General features: G+C 33.1%; 1 protein-coding gene across 2 annotated transcripts; it reads left to right on the top strand.

Annotated features, from left to right (window-relative positions):
- The first annotated feature begins 1,208 nt into the window (after positions 1-1,208).
- LOC115874533 lies at positions 1,209-21,297 on the top strand. Of its 2 annotated transcripts, XM_030889708.1 has the most exons (10): positions 1,209-1,450; positions 2,394-2,531; positions 2,878-3,000; positions 3,976-4,170; positions 5,502-5,585; positions 6,643-6,829; positions 9,574-9,863; positions 15,368-15,555; positions 17,535-18,044; positions 21,092-21,297. In XM_030889708.1, exons 1-9 carry the CDS (start codon positions 1,331-1,333, stop codon positions 18,034-18,036), a joined length of 1,827 nt encoding a protein of 608 aa, XP_030745568.1. In that variant the 5' UTR covers positions 1,209-1,330; the 3' UTR covers positions 18,037-18,044; positions 21,092-21,297. The 2 variants fall into 2 exon arrangements, with proteins under 2 accessions (XP_030745568.1, XP_030745576.1); XM_030889716.1 differs by lacking the exon at positions 5,502-5,585 and having other exon boundaries at positions 1,210-1,450.
- The last annotated feature ends 187 nt before the right edge of the window (positions 21,298-21,484 follow it).

Here is a 21,484-nt window from a genome sequence, read left to right as displayed (position 1 = left end):
TTTCTTTGTTTTAATTGGTCTAATGTTATTTACATTTTACGTAAGAATTATACCGTATCATCGAAAAAAATCGGCGTCTAGTTGGCTTGGAAATGAACATCGATGACATTCTCTAAATAACTGTACACATAAAATAATTAACTAGAATTTTACAATCTTGGAAAATTTGATATTCTTGAACCTTGATTCTAAATATTCTAAATTTTTGATTTTTTTGGAATTTAGGTTAGGGAAAAACGCTGATTGATTTTTCATTTGGTTTTTCATTATTTTTATTTGGTTTAAAAAAAACGGTTCGCTAACATTATAGCCTCCATCAGTGTTGTGTCATATGAAAAATAGTGTCGAATATAATCCAAAAATTGCATATAAAATATTCACACCACGCACATAATGTTTACTGCGTACTCCATAGTCAATGTAGATAATTTTAGTGTTAAGAATAATAATTTTAAGAAATATGTGGTCATCTTTTGATAAGTTTATATTAGTTTATTAATTGCAGTAAACATTATGAGGTGTGAATTATATTGTATATGTAATTTTTGGATTATATTTGACACGATTTTTCTCTCATATGACACAACACTGTGAAGGCTATAGTTAGCCGAAACGTTTTTTTAAACCAAATAAAAATAATGAAAACAAATGAAAACTTAATCAGCGTTTTTCCCGAACCTAAAAAATCCCAAGAAAATCAAAATTTTAGAATAATTTAACATATAAATTCATCGCTGACGCCTTTTTTAGATAATATTGTATTATTTGTAAATATAATTTTTCGAACATTGATACTTGCAAAATATACATATAAATTTTGTGAATGCAAATAATAATACATCACTATTAGTAGATATTAAATGTTTTTGTTAAATTAGATCGATTTTCAAACCCCAAAATTTAAAATATATTTACATTTTACCCATTATCTTATGTACCTATACATTATTTGTACATTGTAAAACATTTGCTGCATTTGTATGGTTCATAGTTTATTTGCCAAAGTATTTATTACTATAAATAGGTATATATGTTGTAGTTATTAACTGTATATTATGTATATTTCATTTAAACTATATCATTTTTAAAATACAAACCAAAAATCTGAGGAATAATTATGTTTTCCATGTATTCTACAATATATTTATTAATCCGTTATATCTAACTAGCGTGACGTCATAAATCTCGCCCGTAGGCTGATCTTTTAATAGAAGGCACTGAGTCAAGTAAACAAACCTGTGAAACAAACTTAGAAGTTTTTTAAATTTATATTTTTTTTTTAAATTCAAACTAAAGAATGAGTTAATTTCTAGTTTTTTTATGGTGGATAATGTCTGGTGATATAAAGAAACTATTAGAAGAACAAAGGTTACTTATTTTGGAAGATAGAAAAAGATTAGGTCTCCTCGGTTCGATAAATGGGGGCACATTTAAAGACCTGGATGAACTGGTAAATTTATTAATATGTATTGTTTTCTAATAAGATTTCTGGCTGGGTAGATTTTCATTGTTCTGGTTCGACGCATTGTATTTAAATATAATGACCTTAAACAACTGTATTGTTTAACTACAACACAACTTAATGTTTGAATCACAGGTTTGAATACTGTATTAAATTGGCGTTTATTTTAATGACTATATTTTGTTTAAACTGTATATTCTTGTTTAAACTGATTATACTTAAATTGTAAATACTTTATAAGTAAATTTATTTTAGTGCACAATAAAGGGTATGCTTTATTAGATAGTTCTTATTACAGTTTTTGTCAAAATTTCTAATGTCTATTGAAATAAAATAAAAGACTAGTGAAAAAACAATCAATTTTTTATGTATAGTGGCCTATCCCGGTGACCTTGTCCTTATTGGTCCCTATTATTGATCCCTGGGATTTTGGCGACGGCTGTCCCTACCTAGTTGCCACGCTTCAATGATTTTCATTAAATACACTACTTACCTATCTTACATTTTTATTAAACATCAATAGAATTTTCTGCCTTTGAAGCTTTTTATATAATAAGTAGTAATATTAAAAATACCTAATTATATCAGGGATAAAAGATTATTAGGATGCTTATAAAAAGCTGTCATATTTTAGTATGTGTGTTTATTAAATATTTTTTAATTATTTGGCTCAGGAGTATTTGTTTTCGTAAGATGTATGGTTAATTTAAAGTTGTTCATTTATTTTAATGCAAGAATGTGTTATTACTTGGTATAAATCTTGGGGGTTGAAAAACTTGGCAACACTGGGAGGTCGCGACCTCCCCCAGAAAACAAGATCATATTCATTTCCGATTTTCCTCACTGCCATCCACGGAAAAACGTTTTCCTTCGACTTTTTTTATTTGAATTTAAAAAACTACGAATTCTCGTATATATGGTGTTTTTGTAGGTAAAAAATACAGAAAACACTAAGAGCAGTGTTGCGGACGAGGATTTATTGGAAAATGACAAAGAAAATCAGGTAGATAATAGACAAGTAATTAAAGAAAAGCCTGAACAGTTTGAGAAAGATATTGTGATAAATCAGGTAAGCGTTTTAGATTTTCTTTTGATGATTTTACTGTTTTTAATAATAATTTATTTGTTCATGCATGGAACGCTGTTTAATTCCGTGTATAGATGTGATTTTTCGTGTGGACTTTGAACTAAGACTTTGAATAACAAAAAAAGTCGTTAAATCTATGAAGATTATTTGTGAATAATAGAAGCTACTGATTTTGAATGAAGTGATTAATGATGAGCATAGAGCGTCACAAAGTCTCTAAAATCGATATTTGGCGTTTTGGTAGAAGGGAGAATGATGTTTTTAGACACTTAAAAAATTAAAAAGAAACAGCTGGCGTTCGAAAAATTTTGCTTATTTTTCTTTTTAGAAAGTGCCGTCAACAGTAGGGCCTCTGGATTGGACCAGGGGCTATGCTAACCCTCGAGATCAAGAGAAACGGATCCTAATAGACGCTCTTTCGAATTCTGAAATACCTTTTTCATCTAGATCGGTATGTTATATAGAAATTTATTTTTTAATGTGTCGCTATCTCTATACCGGGTGCGTCTCGAAAGTGGCTCACCCCTATAACTTTTTTATTTTTTTAGATACAAAAATGAGATTTGGTATGTTAGTATATAACATAAATTAGGATTGATTGACGTATTAAATTGTTTTTTGTCACTTTCTGTTTCACTGGAAATGACTACAACTTTTGAATTTTAAATGGCACCTTCAGCATTTTTTTACTCTGTTTGGTAGAAAATGACATTCTGAATAGAATGACATATCATATGTCAACCTTTGACATTTTCGCTTTAAAAAAGATCGTATTTTAAATTCCAATATAGAGTGCCATGGATGAGTTAAAAACACTTATTTTTAATCAAGGAGCCTTGGAAAAAATAGATTTAATCGCCCAATGTTTTTCGTGTCTTGTTCTGACAGGTTAAAAGATGCCCAAATCGTATTTTTAATCATATCTCAATTTTTTCAAAATGAACAAAGGTGACTCATTAGCATATTTGGAAAAAGTATTTTTTTATGAATAAATTGGTAGCACACACTTGGTGTTTCGAGTCAAATTGTTGTTATGAACCGCATGTTACAACTTCAAATAAACCATATGCGAAAATGTCAAAAGTTGACATATAATATGTCATTCTATTCAGAGTGTCATTATGTCTATGAAAGAAAGTACAAATATACCGAGAGTGCCATTTAAAAATCAAAAGTTGTAGTCATTTCCGGTGAAACGGGAAGTGACCAAAAACAACTGAATACGTCAATCAATCCTAATTTATGTCATATACTAATATACCAAATCTCGTTTTTTATCTGAAAAAATAAAAAGTTATAGGAGTGAGCCACTTTTGAGACGCATCCGGTATAGTTTTTTGTTATTTCATTTTCAGTGTCATATTTGATCTCTTTATCATTATCAAATCGTTATGATTTGAGTTGAAATGTCGATTGTGGTTTGTAGGATGGGGCATACGGCTACGGCGCTGCGGGATCCGGGTCCCCGTTTGGCGCCCCCGTACTGCGGAGGGGGGAGTTTGCCCCTCAGTATCACGCCCGTCTGAGGGCGGCACCCCACGCTGGCCTGGGCGAGTATGACCTCGCTAGCGTCATCTATAGGGATCGCCGTAGGGAGGACTATCGCAGACATTTGGCGGAGGTAAAATTCCTTATTCTTCAATTGAAATTCCAAAATTAAAAAAAAGCGTGATAAAAACAGACAAATATCTTAGATCATGTACTACCTCTAGACACGAATTTTTATGTGGGCAGGTTGTACCCATAAATTATTACTTAAGGCTTTGTTTTTCATATTACGTTACCAAAGATTAAGAATGTTACTCTTTGGTGTTACTATAGTGCAAATTACATAGCGATTATGTTGGTTACCTGTGCAAGAAAAAATACAGGCGTCTACGAGGCTTCTAGATATTATAGAGTGTATTTCAAAAAACATGTGCCATTTTTTGTGGGGAGATTCTTCACGTAAAAATAAGAATTATTTCTTATATCAACATAGGTCCGATTCTGCTTTTTTTCGTAGCTACAGGGGGTTTAAGGTCTTATTTTTTTTTTGATTATAATTTTTTTCCAAGTGATTTATGCGATTCGAATGAAATTTTGAGGGTAAAAGTTACTATAAGTGCCACATATTTTAATGCTAAAAAAGTATCGACAGATTCAGGGACATCCATATGGGTTATCATTGGTATATTTTTCTAACACTGACCTTTTTCTCTTTTTAGCATAGGTCATTTAATACCGATTAAAAATATTGTCTCTTGATATTTTGTCGATTTCAATCTCCTTGATGAGATAAACGCAATTTTATTAATTTGCCATAATGCAAGACTGATCTCAGTGAGCATTTTATTCCTTTAATGGAAATGTGTCCTAGGTGACGTCGTTGTTACATTGCCAGGCCCTCCTTTTGCCTGATAAAAATGGATAAAACGCAGACACGTAACTGTTCCCTAAATGTGACAAAACTTTGCTCACTGGGATAGCAGCCATTTTTTATGCATACTGGCCAAAGCGTTAAATACTGTGTGTGTACTCAGTGTACTCATTGATTCCTAAAAAAAAACTGAAAAAAAGTTATTCCTATAATCATGTGTGTGGAAATCCATAGTTTTAAAGTTACAGGATGTTAATACTTTTTTAAAAAAATAGGTCTTTTGTAATTATCTTAAATACCATTATTTTTTTCTTGAATTTGCTGTTGGTATTTCAATAAAATAGATTAAATAAATAATTTATTAATTTTATATTTATGTTAATATAAAAAATAAATCTTATTTTTACTCGAGAAATCCCCACACGGTAGATGGCACATGTTTTTGAAACACACTGTATAGATGGTCTAAGACAACAGTAGATACTTTTAAACCATTAATTCTTTAAACTTAGATTCTTTTTACTTTTAAACTTTTAATTATTTAAGTCATTAATTCTTAAAACTGATGTCGGTATTTTAAATGCAATTTCTAGACTAAGCGAGAGAGTGAACCACAGAAGCGTAGTTTTGCATCGAAATTTGTTCAGACAGATATCAAAAATATTAATAATAAATTAGTAAGTTAATATACCGGGTATGCTTATTCATAGTGGAATATGGGAATTACTAACGCAATTTTTATCACATTGATCATGTAAATACACATTTACAATAGAGGCGCAGGATGCTTTTGTACCTATATAATTTGTAACTGGTGTCCAATGATAGTTGTATTATTATTTGTATTGTTATATGGTATTAACACAGACCATGAACACAGACTAACTTATATATAGTTCATATCAAATAAAATTAATCACGTGATTAAGCTTGACCGGCACAGTATTGCCCACTTTTATATATTTTCTTTTAATCGCAATATTTTAGGAAACAAAAATAAATTAATTATAAATATATAAACAGTTATTATTTACATCAACAAAACTCACCTCCTTAGCAGCACTTAAGGGACATAAAGGGCCATTACTACGAACTTTCCCGTTCAAAATATTCTAATAAAGTTGCGACGAGTTTTTTTACGGCTATTAAGCTATCTTGTACCACTTCGCACTAAAGGAGGTTCTAAAAAGAACAATGTTCGACTGCAAGGTCTGCTAGTAAAAAAATTTAAGCTTAAAGTATCACAACACAAATCATTTAAACCAAAAACTCGTAGTCATACAAAACTAGTGTCAAAACGAATGACAATGTTAGGAAATAAATAAATAAATGTGACAATTTTACAGTTTACAATGTGACTCTTTTACAGCGGCGCCAAATATGACTACGGTTGGCAACAATACATTTAAAAATCGCGCCCTCGTGATTACGGGACTAAAAATTTATTTGGTATCGAATATATAAGCCATGATTATGGATTATATTATTATATGTATATGTAGATGATACAATATTATATATAGACAAGGATATAAGTTAGTTTGAGGTATTGAGGTATTAAACAACATTTTCTCTTAAATTTTTATTCAAAATGCATCAGTTCAGGATTACAATAATTGTTGGGCATAAGATTACATTACTCATTTTTCTTCTTAATCTCTCACTTTTTGCATGCATTTCACACTATGCGAAGCTTTAACTGCCTTTAATATAAGAATAATTCACTAAAACTAGGTGCAGTGTGAACCCGGTACATTGAGCTGTCGCAGAACAGTTACAGACGAGTTGGTGGATGCCGCTTTACGAAAGGGACCTCTTCACGTCGATCAACGACTGACCACCGAACAGAATGACTTGGTGGTGAAGGCCATGGACAAGCCCAAGAGTATTCTGTCCAACCGGAGGACAGGCAGTCCTAGAGGTAATAAGAAATCAACAATACTATCATTTAGTTCTATCAATTTCGAATACAAAATGTCTTCAAGCACATCAGCCTATCGTGACTTTGCTTGTTGTGACTGTTGCAAAACTTTACAGGCCACAAACTGTTTGCCATGTCCACATTACCGTATCCAGGTGTGAATTTACTTAAAATTTCTTAATAAACAAAATATTGTGATTTAAAGATATTACTTAAAAGAAAACATAAATTAAATGTGTTTTATATTAACCTTTATTTACGGGAAGAACACCCTGTAGCATCTGCCTTAAATATCTACATATAAATATCTAATATTTTTTCTTCATCAACAAATTGAAATATTATAAAACTAGTTTTAGGTTACACCATTATACAAGGATTATACATAAAAAAGTAATAATTTTACGCAGGATCTAAAATAAAATAGGATGTTATATTTAAAAAAAAACATGTTAAATCCGCCATACATTTTACAAAATTACAGAGGTAGGTAGGTATAGTTTCATATATTTTTTCATATATTTTTTTAATTATCCATCTAAAAATAAAATATTTATATACCTAATATAATAATTTAGTATTCAACAAGATAAATCCATATCCGAAAATAAAAAATGTAAGTAACGCTTTGAGGTATAAATTCGGTTCGAAGCAGATAAGATATTTTATTCTTTACCGAGAATTAAATTCGAAGAATTCCTAGTCCCTACTTCTTTGCCAAATTCAATAGTCTCCGCCCCTTTTTACGTTTTAATTTCTGCCACCAGTTGGCAGCATCGACTTATACAGGCACATTGACTAACTATTAATATATAAACAAGGGTATCATAAAAAAAATTTTACATTTACTTTTCCCTTTAAAAAAGCAATCTATTTTACCAAAACCTTAAAATTTTATATCTTTGGAAGATCTTTCTATAAGTTATTTTGGTTGGCTGCAACGACCTCCCGTAATCCTGCGGTTAAAACAAAACAATTGATTTTTATATATGAAAACCAGCTGTTATGTTTTAACAGCAGGATTACTGGACGTCGTTGCAGCCACCCTTAATCGTTTTAAAATTTAGCGTGGTAAACATAAACAGTTTTTTAAATTAATAAACCAAGAAAAAAATATTCAATGTGATAGAATACGATATACAGGGTGGTCCGAACTGTATTCCGGAAACTTCGGCAGCATATCTGCAGATTAAAATAAGTAAAAAGTTCATATAAATGTTTGTTCTAAAATGCTTAGTGTCGGAGGTATAGGGTGTATAAGTATCATTTTTATTTCGATTTTTTCCAAATAATTTCTGAAGTAAGGTTCATATTTGGATGAAAAATTTGTATCGGGAAGTTTTTTGACATGATAAATTTGATTTTTGATATCAATATGATTTCTATTTGTAGGGCGCGCCATCTACATGTGTTTTAACTGTTTTGAAGTGTAATAACTTTTCGTCCATACCTGTATAAAACTACTGAGTAAAAAATATACTTTTCCGTGACTTTTTACGTAAAAAATGTCTCTTGGTAAAAATTTCTGCGAGCCACTGTTCTCAAGATATTTAGAATGGAAATAGTCAATACATGTCGTTATTGACTAAAACTATACAATATCGAGTAGATAGTTATTTAACTGAAACAATAAAATTGGGAAATTTTTATTTTTTAAAATTAGTCATAAATTTTTCTGCGAAAAAATTATGATAAAACACTTTCTATTGAACTTTTGGCACAAAAACATTTCAAATCTATGATTTCAGTGTAATAACTATTTAGTCAACATGCTTAATTTATGTCAATGATGACAGGTATTGATAATTTCGATTCCAAATATCTCGAGAACCATTACTCGTAGCGATTTTTACCAAGAGACCTTTTTTACGTAAAAAAGTCGTAAATGTATATTTTTTTACTCAGTAGTTTTATAGAGGTACGGACGAAAAGTTATTACTATTCAAAGCTGTTAAAACACATGTAGGTGGCGCCCTCTACAAATAGGAGTCATATTGACATAAAAATCAAATTCCTCATGTCAAAAAACTCCTACACACTAATTTTCATCCAAATATTGACGTTACTTGAAAGAAATACACAATGAGTTAGAGACTTGAAAGAGACACTTTTCTACTTCTAAAGTAAATCGTCAGTGAAACGTGATAACCTGCTAACTCCATTTTTTACATTAATACGTTTTTTATACCATTAGAAAGAGAAAAAAATACTCTATTATTATTATTTTTACAATTAAAGAAAATTTGCTGTTTTAACTCAATAATATCTGCTAACTCCCATTCATCTGAAATAGTCACCGAAATGCTGCTATCTCCATAATTTCCGTTGTGATCACGCTAAAGGAAACGCACGGATTCTTACTTGTATATTTCTTTAGTAGAGTACGTCGATCCAGGGTCGCATTAGGACAGAGGTCCGGGTAGCAATGTAAGGAGAGGCCCGTGTGGATTTTTTTTGCGTATTTTTTTGCCTTACGTTTTGGTCAATTTTTCCCTATTATATACAGGGTGAGTCTTAAATAAGTGCAAATATTTTTAGGGGTAGTATATTTCGATCCAAGAAACACGAGCATTAAATTGTCAGAAAATGAATGATTAATATGTGTTTTAAAGATTTTATCGTGATCATATTTTTTAATAGCCCCCCTTATTTATTAAAAAAAAGATTAATACAAGATTGTGAGGTTTTGTGTCTCTATTCCCCCATTAGAGGATATCCATTCATTTTATTTTTTCTTATTCCAGATGGGTATAACTCCGACCTGTCCCATTCGGCCTACGTTCCCGGCAGCTTCATGGACGGTTTCAGTTACTCGGACAGGGCGGAAGAATTAGAACGGGAACGGATGAAGCGGGAGGCGTATCAGCGTGAACTGCGGCTCCAGATCGAGGAGAAACGCCGGCTGCAGTCGATGCGGGACGAGCAGGAGCGCAGAGAGAGGGAATTAGAGAACAGGCGGCTGGAACAGCAGCTGCTGAGGATGCAGGAGGAACAGGCAGTGGAGGAGCAAAGGCGTCAGCACAGATCCGAACTGGTACGGTTCTCTCATTGAATGTGGGGAAGTACAGTAATCGCAAAACAATTTCCGATGTACGTAATCAACTTTGACAAGCGATGGCGACAGCGCTGCCAGATTGTGATGGATTTATGAGACGAATCTTAATTTAAAATTGACAACATATTTATTATATCATTTTTTAAAGATTTTTAAGTTTTATTTTTAATTTAATAACTAATATTTTTGTAATTAATTGATTTATTTGTTTTATAGTTTATTTTACTTATTACATATTTGTAAAAACTACTCCATTATGGGGATTATTGGGTTAATTATTATGTGTTATTTATTTATTTATTGATGTACATCTTACAATGCTATAAGTGGTAATAACAAGTAAGAGGGTCCTATTAATGCACAAACTAATCACAAAATTTAATTAAAACTAACGTAGAAATAACTTTGAAAGTGGTATAATGTGCTTATCAATCAAACTTACTTCTCTGACTGCAATCAAGGGGAATAAAGGACCTTTATTGTCACGTTCTCGGTTCAAAATAGTTTATCAGGCTACAAGCTCTTTACCTCAATTGTTTAAATGCTTCGGCATATTTTCAACACACAACTTCAAGAAATGCATGCAAAAACTGGAAAATTTAGTTCTTAAAAAGAACTGTTTGTGCTTAAAAGTGTAATGTTCTTATTTGGGTCCGCAATTACATGCTCTGAAGGAATCTCTAAGGCTATCTAAAAAACTAACTTTATTTCGAATAACTAGTACAATCTGTTCTTGTGTAAATCTTAATAGTAATTAAATTCGGTTAACCTTAATTAGCATATCGCGCGACATTCAATAATGCATAGTTGCATTCCTAATATTATATAAACAACTCTAATTCTAAACATATAATATAAACTGACCTTAATTAACTTAACTTAAGAAATACTTATATCTAAACTATTATGTACAGGGTTACAGTTGAGGGTTGGAACCTTTGGTGTTACACAGCAAAATAAAAACACTAAATCACCACAATACACCAAAACACTTTTACTTTTACACTGGTGCAAAAGTAAAAGTGTTTTGGTGATTTAGTGTTTTTATTTTGATGTACAGGGTGTAATAATATTAATACACTACAAAAGTACAATTAAAAAAAAAGGCTATGAAAATAGGCAAAAAAACGAGAATTGCTCACAAAGATTCAACAACACAATATTATACAAAATAATGACTGACATTAGGATAATTGCCAAATAATAAACGACAACGTTGCTGAACACGGCGCAATGTGACCAACATAGCGATAATAAAATTCGGTTTAAACTAATTTTTGCAGCTTTAATCTAAATAAAATATCTGTTGCAATAATTTGCTCTATAAAGTAAAATGATGATATGCTTGATATCTTAAATTATACAACAAATTTAAACATTTTTGCCAAAATTTCATTTAGTCAGGTTAATAGACTTTAGTGTCAAAGTCGATTTGATTGATGACGTGCATCGGAAAATGTTTTGCGATTACCGTAGAATAGATTTCTTGTTTAAAAACACCTTAAACCGTGATTATCATTAGACAATTGTTCGCAACTTGTAGCGAACTTGAACCTTTATATGTCCAGTGGCGTAACTATATAGAAATTTTGGGTATCCCCGCAACTTTCAACCATTGGGCGCTTCGCACCGATAACTCAATAACTCAATTTTTAACCGGTCGGTAATCTCTATATCAGAAGGCCCCCCGCGGCTGCTGGAGTTAGCAGGTGCGTAGCTACGCCACTGATGACGTCATTATTTCCCAAAATTTGATCGTGTCCTAAAAGTGTCACGTCAGGCGGCCAGTTTTGTTACGGTTTAGTCAAATTATACAGCATCAGTGTTCTCGCTTTGAATTAATAAATAACTTTAAGAATATATAGGGGGTACGTCTCAAAAGTGGCTCACCCCCTATAACTTTTTTATTTTTTCAGATAATTAAACGAGATTTGGTATGTTAGTATATGACATAAATCAGGATTGTTTGGTGTATTCAATTGTTTTTGGTCACTTCCGGTTTCACCGGAAATGACTACAACTTTTGATTTTTAAATGGCATCACCGGTATTTTTTTACTTTATTCGATAGAAAATGTCACTCTGAATAGAATGACATATCATATGTCAATTTTTGACATATTCGCATATGATTTTTTGAAATAAAACTTGCGGTTCCTAACAAAAATTTAACTTGAAATACCAAGTGTGTGGTATCAAATTATTTGTAAAAAAATGCTTTTTCCAAGTATGCTAATGAGCCACCCTCGTTCCATTTGAAAAAATAGAGATATGATTAAAAATACGATTTGAGCATTTTCTAACTGGCCAGGACAAGACACTAAAAACATTAGACGATCGAATCTATTTTTCCAAGGCTCCTTGATGAAGAATTAGTGTTTTTAACATAGCCATGGCACCCTAAATTGAATTTTAAAATACAATTTTTTATTAACCCTTTCCGTCACCGTGTCCATTACAGTGGACATTAATTTTCTATAAATTGTATAAATCCAGAAACCTTTCTTTTCAAATAAGTAACTTTGTCCATGTGAATGCACATCCATAAAGAATGCATATAAGGCATGTGGCGCCATCCATTACGGGTAGTGCGGACTTTGCAAGCGTTATGATAATTTCGGTTTTAGCGCTGTCAAACGTGCCTGTTGCCAGTGTTGCACGAAAATTCGTTATTATTCAAAGTTTTTTGTAAAATCGAGTTTTGTTTATTACTGCTGGTAAGTAAAAACTATAATTTAGTCGGTTTTTATAAATAATGCATAAATTACGTTTCATAAAGTCTTGATGTAGGCCTTTGAATTAGTATGTCCATCATGATGGACATAATGACATAAATCAAAAAACAGAGGCTTCAAATTTTAACGGTTTTAGCAGTTAATTTTTTTTCAGATAATATAATAAGCAATGGATTTACCTTCAACCAGTAAACCAAAGAAATGGGCGCGACCTCTGACAGAAAAAGAACTTTTAGATTGTCTACTGAATGACAATGATTCGGAAATAATAGGTTTATCGGACGAGGAAGATAATTTTGACGATGTAGGCAACCTGGGTGACCTTTCCGATCTAGGCGATGATATCTTGGAACTCGATGATGATATTATGCATGAACAAGAGATAACAGAAAGTGAAACAAACGACCAAATAAGACAAACAGGAGAAAATGGAAATAGCGACCAAGGAAGACAACAAGAAGAAAATGAAAATAACTCTCAAAGAGGAAATGAAGAAAACGAAAATATGGCTGCAGAAGAAAGTGCGAATAGAAGAAAAGAATTTTATAAACTTCATAATTTCACTGATAAGAAAAATATCACTTGGAAATACGGCGTCCAGTATCAAATACGGCCGGTCAAATGGTTTACTTCTGAACCCGACCCAATACATGAATTACCTGCTCCGATAAGTTTTTTTATGAAGTATATACCAGATTCTTTGCTAAAGCAAATGTCAGAAAAAACTAATTTGTATGCAAACCAAAAAAATATTGCCCGATTTTTCCCAACATGCAAAGAAGAGATGAAGCGATTTATAGGAATTCATATTGTCATGGGAAATCTAAAATTCCCAAGAGCAAGAATGTACTGGAATCAAACTACTGGTATTTCCATAATAAAAGATAACATGACTTTTAACCGATTCTCCAAATTGCGCAGTACAATACATTTAGTTGATATCACAGCAAGGGATGATAATCCAGATCGGTTATGGAAGGTCAGGGACATTTACAATGCGATTAGAAACCGTTGTTTGGAGCTCGAACTAGAAACAAATCTTTGTGTGGACGAACAAATTATTCCTTTCAAAGGCCAAATAAACATCAAACAATACCTTCCAAATAAACCTAAAAAGTGGGGGATCAAATTATGGATCTTGGCAGGCCAAAGTGGAATGTTTTACGACTTCATAATATACCAAGGGTCAGGAACCGAAATAAAAGATATATATTCTCAATTTGGACAAGGAGCTGGGACTGTTATGCAGTTAGCCGAGAGAATAGAAGGTAAATACCATGGCCTTTATTTTGATAATTATTTTAGCACCTACAGTTTATTTCAATACCTAAACAGCAGATCTATAATGGCAGTAGGAACAATACGCATAAACAGATTTGCTGGTGTAAAACTGGCAAGTGATAAAGAACTAAAACTGAAAGGTAGAGGCAGTTTTGATGTTGCTATTAGTACGGATGGTATAGTTATCACAAAATGGTTTGATAATAAATCGGTATTGGTTGCTTCAAATTTTGTTGCTGAAGGAAAATTGGATATTTGCAAAAGGTGGGATAAGGCATCTAATAATTATAAGGAGGTCGTACGCCCCGAGTCTATAAAACTCTACAATGCAAATATGGGGGGCGTTGACAAATTAGATTTTTTATTGAGTATTTATAGGTCTTATCGACGCTCCAGAAAATGGACTGTACGTATGATTACACATGCTTTGGATATGGCGGCAGCAAATTCATGGCTTGAATATAAAAAACATGCACTCCAACTAGGAATTCGACCCAACAAAATAATGGATTTGTGGGAATTTAGATTGAATATTGCAGAACATCTAATTCTCCACAAAGATCCTCCAAAAAGAGGAAGACCAACCGAGGTTGATGAATCTCAAAGACCCAATAAAAAAGTAAAAACCGAAGAAAGGCCACATTCGGAACAAAGGTATGACAACTATGGACATTTTCCTGAAGTAGATGACAAGAAAGACAGTACGAGATGTAAATTCGAAAATTGTAAAGGAAAATCAAGAACATATTGCCTAAAGTGTAATGTTCATTTATGTTTTGTAAGTGGCAGAAACTGTTTTCTTAATTTCCATACTCACTAATAATAATTAGGAAAAACTAGGATCATGGTTTCTAGTTCATGATATTATTTAAAATAAGTATTATAAACAAAAATTTCACATAAATATACGTTTTTTAAAGGTTAGAGTTTTTTTACGCACTTTGTCTCTTCTGGTAAAATTTCTCTAAGTCACCATGTCCATCAAAATGGACATGTCATAAATCATGAAAAAAACAATATGGTAAAATAAACTGATAAAAGTGCCATAAAATTGGCCTATTATTTCCTAAAATTAATATCAGAATTTTCTGAATATTGATAAAAAGTTGTGACTGAAAGGGTTAAGCGAGAATGTCAAAAGTTGACATATGATATGTCATTCTATTCAGAGTGTCATTTTCTAGCGAATAAAAAATACCGAGGGTGCCATTTAAGAATCAAAAGTTGTAGTCATTTCCGGTGAAACTTTGACCAAACATACCAAATCTCGTTTATTTATCTGAAAAGATAAAAATGTTATAGAGGTGAGCCACTTTTGAGACGCACCCGGTATACTAGTAGTTTAAAATCGGCTTATGGCAAATTATGGCAAAACATATGCAAATCTAAGTTTGTACCTAAATAAATACTGAATAAACATGGCTGACGTGATATCAGAGCTTACATGGTCCATTTGGGTATGTTTTAGTTTCGAAGGCACAGCGACGACCTCTTGCGGCGTAAAACCGAATTGCACGAGCTACAAAGACCGTGGCGCCGCCACGCGGATTCCGAAAGTGTTCACCTAGATGGACTAGGGGCAGGGGCGCATTATTCCCCGCCCGTGGCTCGAAGAACTCTTCCATACTCTTCGTTTTCTTTATCGGACCCTAGTAGGTAAGTAAGCGCATACAGGGTGATTCACGATCACGGCACGTTAGACATTTATGGAGAACAGGTGATTTTTTTGAAAATTTGGATTTTTACTTAAAGGCACATACTCATTCTATCTGAATTATTTTCAGCATTACAGTGTTGCCGCTTTATACTAAAAGTAGTAGCATCTTTGTTATTTTAAATGCAACACCCGGTATATTATTATATTTTTCGGAACTATTTCCATATCTCAAAATTTTTCTATTATACTAACCTATACCAATCTCTAATAGTTTTCGAGATAAAAAATAAAACGTGTAAAATTGACAAAAACATGATCTTAAATAAGCATTGGGTATATCATAAATTCGGCATATTGAAAGCTAAAATTTGGTTTGTAGGTTAAGAAAAGTTTACATATTCGATCTGTCTAAATCAACAGATTGGATATCAAACAGGGAGGTCAGAAAAATAATTATTTCCGTTTATAAAATTGCTCAAATCTTTATTATTTTAAATTCAACCCTATGTATATTATTTAAAAAATCGAAACCCAAATAAAATTGCTTTTCAACGATATATAATGTTCCTATACAAACCTTCTGATTTCTGCAAGAAAGCCATTTAAAAGATAATAATTCTATTATAATTGTTTCGTCTAAAGAAAATCGTTACCATGACAAATATTCAAACTTTATAAGTATCAAGTGGTATCAATTAGAGTTTACGTGCTAAATTTTTTAAATTATCATGGTAACAAAATTTTTGAAATGAAACTCTAATGATAATGATAGAATTATTAATTTTTAAATAGTTTTAAAAATTTTTAAAACCCTAAAACACTAAATAGAATAATGGCATCAACAATTAACCTAAAAACACTAAAATCTAATATTTAAAAATTCCTGGAAGGAATAACACAAATACCGCATCAGCAGGCCCTTCACCTCAGTCTTAAACCGCAAGAGGGGCATGTCCGCAATTTCCTTGGGTAATTTATTATAGAATTTAACTGCCAGGTACCCAGGTCCATCTTGGCACCTAGTCAATCGGTGGTAGATTGGCACAAGCCTATCCCTACCCCTTGTCTCATGGTGATGGACTTCTCCATGGACTCTATAAAGGTCTCGGTTCTTTTTCACATAAAGGAGATTTTCCAGTATATATACTGACGGGACAGTCAACACACCCACAGCCCTGAATGCCTCTTCACAGTCGGCTCGATAGCCAAGCCCAGCCAAGACTCGCACAGCCGCCCTTTGCAAGCCGAAGATCCTCTTTAGTTGGGCTGTATGTCCCCAGGCGAGAATAGCATAGGACAAGATCGAGTGGAACAAAGCAAAGTATGCAGTCCTCAGTACAGGCCAGGAAACACTTCCTGAAAGGCGACGCAGAGCAAACAATCCCCTTCTAAGCCTAGACGCAACCTCATCAACATGCTCATGCCACAGAAGCAGAGGATCAATCTGCACTCCCAGAAACCTAATACTCTGGACATCTGCGTTTGCTGTTTCTAAGTCCGTAAGAGAGAAAACCATCCTATTGGTTTTGTCAGGATTCAGGAGCAACCTATTGGCACAAAACCATGCCTCAACATGGCCCCGCACTACCTCACTCCCCTCCATGGCACCCTCCAATGAGTCAGATGAGAAGGCCACTGTTGTGTCATCAGCGAAAAGTGTAAATTTAGATGTTGAGTCTATATATGGTAAGTCGTTGATATATATCAAAAATAGAATTGGTCCGAGCACAGAGCCCTGGGGCACTCCAATATTAACATGACTCATCGCTGATGACTCCCCACCGACCCTCACAACCTGAACTCTAGAAGTAAGATAGGAACGCATGAAATTAATACTATCCAGACTAAAATTGTACCTTTCAAGCTTCCGTAACAGTATGTCATGTGGTACACAATAAACGTCTAATGTGCCATCGCCGTGTGTCACCCTATATTTATTAGGGTCTTTAGTAATACTAACGTCCCTTTTTTATTTTAGATATAATAGTTCCACGTATTGCAACGTTTATAGAAAAGAACCGACCTACGACACCGTACCCCTTCGCCACCAGCGACGTTTCGACCGATTCGACTCCCTTAGCCGCATTGATTCCCTCAGCCACCGCCTGGAAACGATGAGCGTACGCGACGGACCGCTCACCACCGCAGACGCCCTGCTGGGTGACTGCCAGCGCCGCCACAGTGCCACCCAACAAGACCTGCGCAAAAGCCCCAGGCTGTCCAGGCGCAACTCGGCCTCCAGGTTTGAGGAAGCGGCGTTACCGCAGCCCACGCTGCTGAAGGCGCGTTCTCCCGTGGCCAAGGACCTGCGCAACGCAGTGCCCTTTAGTTCCGCGCAGCAGCTACGTAGGAGCGGCGGGGGAGGCGTGTTGGGCCAGTTGGGCTCGATCAGGACGCAGCTGCAGCGCGAGCAGCTGCGCATGGACGAAAACTTGAGGAGGCGCGGGCTAGCGAGGACGAGAACTACGGATGATTACTGACCATACGAGTAAGATGGGACGCGCACAGAAAGAACAATACTGTTTTAATCAAAAATGTTTTTGTTATGGGCAAAAACATTTTCGTCTTTTATAAATAAATTATGTTTCCAAGAGAAGCAGAATGTTTTGTTTACATTCAAATATTCACGACAGCAGATATACTGACCAGCCTGACTGACCAGTGTGCGATAACCTATTTAATTTGCATTGAAGTATCACATGAAAACACAGTCATGAACGTTTTTGACTGAAACTGTTTTGCTCTTGGTGTGTGTCAAATACTAGCCCAGCGGTTCCCAAACTTTTTCAGGTGCCGTTCATCTTTCAGAAGAACATTATGCAATGCACCAAATATTTTTTATTGTTTAAAGCTTCATTCAGAACCTTCCAATTAGTGGAATAAATTACTGGTGTCAATTACACTTTATACTTTTTAGTTTAAGACAGGGTTGGAAAAAATCATGATTTTTTAAAAAAAATCAAAAAAATCAGATTTTTTTTTATTTAAATCAGATTTTTTTGATTTTAATTCAAAACAATATTTAAATCAGATTTCCAAATGACTAGGAGTTATTTCCAGTTAAAGTCCTATTCTAAATGGCTATATCCTACGTTTTAAAAACTAAAATAAATCCCTGCGTTTAGCGATCTAATGGATTCAGACGAAATACGTTCAAAAATCGGTCCAACAATTAAATTGATGAATAGATAATTTTATATAGTTTTATAACATTTACAATTATTTTTCAATTTATTATCTGTTATACCTGTTATAGAAATATGTTTTACAGTTTTCTAGAACACATTTTTATAACTTTTACAGTTATTTTTTGATTTATAATAAAGTTTCAATAAAATTATTTTTTTTGATTTAAATCACACGATTAAAATTAAAAAAATCCCTTGATTTAAATCACGATTTAAATCATTTGATTTAAATCATGCCAACCCTGGTTTACGATCATTCACGATGTTTAAAAACACAATTAAAATTAATTGAATATCCTGGCAACAGCTTGCGTTAGTCAGTGATATCAATAGAGAAAGCCTATAATATTTAGTTTATAAACAATCAAACAAAAAACAATCAAAAATTTCCAGGCCAAAGTTCTCGCAAATTTTGAAGTATAATTAGTGAATAAGTTTGATAACTTTTTCTACTAATTGAAAATGTCCACTAACAAAATAAAACACTCGAAGCACATCGAAGCCTTATCAAAGAAACTAAGCTCTGCCTGTTTTGCGCTAAGATCAGTGTCTAAGGAACTTAACTCATCAACCTCTAGAATGGTCTATTATGCCCTTTTTGAGTCGCATCTTCGTTATGCCCTTCCATTCTGGGGTACTTGCTGCGCGACAAAATTTGATCGTATTTTCAAACTTCAAAAGAGAGCAGTTCGATACTTATTGGGACTAAACAGTAGAACTCACTGCCAGAATTTCTTTAAAAATTTCAAAATACTGACTCTTCCTTCCTTATTCATTTTTAAATCCGTTTGCTTAATCCGCAAGCACATATTCTCTATTCCGGAAAGGCCTTCTCACAACTATCCACTTAGGAATGCGGAGCACGATATTTGTCTGCCAACCCCGAGCTCAGAACTAGTTTAGGGCTCAATACTGTACAATGCCAAGAAAATGTAGAATCATTTGCCTTCGAATATCAAGTCACTTTCATTCTTTCCCGCATTTCGCAAAGCTCTGAAATCATACTTACTGGAGAGAGCCTTATATGCGGTAAACGACTTTTTTGTTGATGTTTAATCATGAACAATTTAGAATTTTAATTTTAATATTCTAATCATCTCACACACTGGTTAAAGGTCTAGTATTTAATATTTTATAACTCTTGATTTTATGTTATTATAACATGATTTTATCCATTTACAGTTTTCCTTTTGTAAAATTTTCTAGATACGCCTGTGTTCTGCAATGACCATATGTGTTTTATTTGTAATTTTATGACGTAATTTTTTTTTTGAATTGATTTGTATTGTATGACATTTTTTGTATTATTTGTATATTTGTTTTTGTGCTTTTTTTTGTTTTGCTTTGTCGATGAAGCTGTTTTGGCTTTTTGTACAATAAAGCGTTGTTTTTTTTTAAATCACCAACACATATTTTGCTGTGTAACACCAAAGGTTCCAACCCCCAACTGTAATGTCCACTAATTTTGACGTTCTGAATGCTACATTGAAATTAAAGGAACAAACTTCTACGCTAAAGCTTCATTCAGAACCTCGCAATTAGTGGGATAAATTAGTGGTTTCAATTAGCGTAGAAGTTTGTTCCTTTATTTTCAATGTAAGCATTCAGAACGTTAAAATTAGTGGGAGTAATTTTCAATTAGTAGAAAAAGTTATCAAACTTTCAACTTTCCCACTAATTATACTTCAAAATTTGCGAGAAATGTCATATTGGCCTTTGATTGTCCTCCGTCAAGAGATAGTCAAGAGAACTTTTTAATTGTGGTTAGAAATTAAAAATTGATTGTTTTATAAGCTAAATATTAGGCTTTCTCTATGGAAACAACTGACTAACGCAAGCTGTTGCCAGGATATTCTATTAATTTTAATTGTGTTCTTTAAACATTGTGAATAATCGTAAACTAAAAAGTATAAAATGTAATTGAAACCACTATTCTATTAAAAAAATGTAATTGAAACCACTAATCTATTCCTCTGATTGTGAGGTTCTGAATGAAGCATAGTTGAAACCTCTAATTTATTCCACTAAGTGCGAGGTTTCAGCGAAGCTTAAGAAATACAGTGGAATGGTTTAAGGAATATAATTGTGTTTTTTTCATTTTCTTCACGGCGCCGGCGCCCGAGTTCGCTTGGAAAGGACGATCGACTGTATAATGTAAAATTATGGTGAATGTCATCTATCATGATTGATTTTCAAATTTTTCACTTGATTTTCAAATCAAGTTCACCTCAATTTTTCAATCATATAACTAGATTATAAATACTCTATGTAATATATGTAATGTTTTTAGCAATGTTAAAATTCTGACAGAATTGGTAGAATGACTGTTATTTGACGTTTGTTTTAGGAAATGTCGCAGGTCCATTTCCTGTCAATTTGCCAAACATCGAGTACCCGCGAATCAATACCACGATCCACCACCACAACAACCTGAGCATATAGCTATTTTATATTATTGTATTTATGACGTTGTTAGAGTTTCTCTTTATATTTATATATTAATTAAATTTTACAACAAGAAGTTGCTAGAAAATAGATAATGTTGCCAGTTAACACGTTTCAGTTTTTATTTTGATGTGAAATATCCCTTAAAGATTATTCTGTATATATTGATATTGAGGAAAAACTTAGAGGAAAAACTTAGAAAATCACTAAAACAAAAGAAATACATACGCATCCAGTTATACAGGTTCTAAAAAAGCATGATTTATTTAGCTTTTAAAGGAAGGGAGAAAGTATA

This window comes from Sitophilus oryzae, unplaced genomic scaffold (assembly GCF_002938485.1).
Source record: "Sitophilus oryzae breed Bouriz unplaced genomic scaffold, Soryzae_2.0 scaffold_1018_pilon_pilon, whole genome shotgun sequence".
Lineage (NCBI taxonomy): Eukaryota > Metazoa > Arthropoda > Insecta > Coleoptera > Curculionidae > Sitophilus > Sitophilus oryzae.
The sequence above is the reverse complement of the archived record's forward strand: the minus strand, read 5'-3'. Positions and strand labels throughout refer to the sequence as shown.

Bases quoted from the DNA above. Each gene is read 5' to 3' on its own strand.
- LOC115874533 (XM_030889708.1), top strand. From the start codon at position 1,331: ATGTCTGGTGATATAAAGAAACTATTAGAAGAACAAAGGTTACTTATT. The intron at 3,001-3,975 runs GTATGTTATATA...TGTGGTTTGTAG, and splicing joins TACCTTTTTCATCTAGATCG to GATGGGGCATACGGCTACGG. The intron at 6,830-9,573 runs GTAATAAGAAAT...TTCTTATTCCAG, and splicing joins GAGGACAGGCAGTCCTAGAG to ATGGGTATAACTCCGACCTG.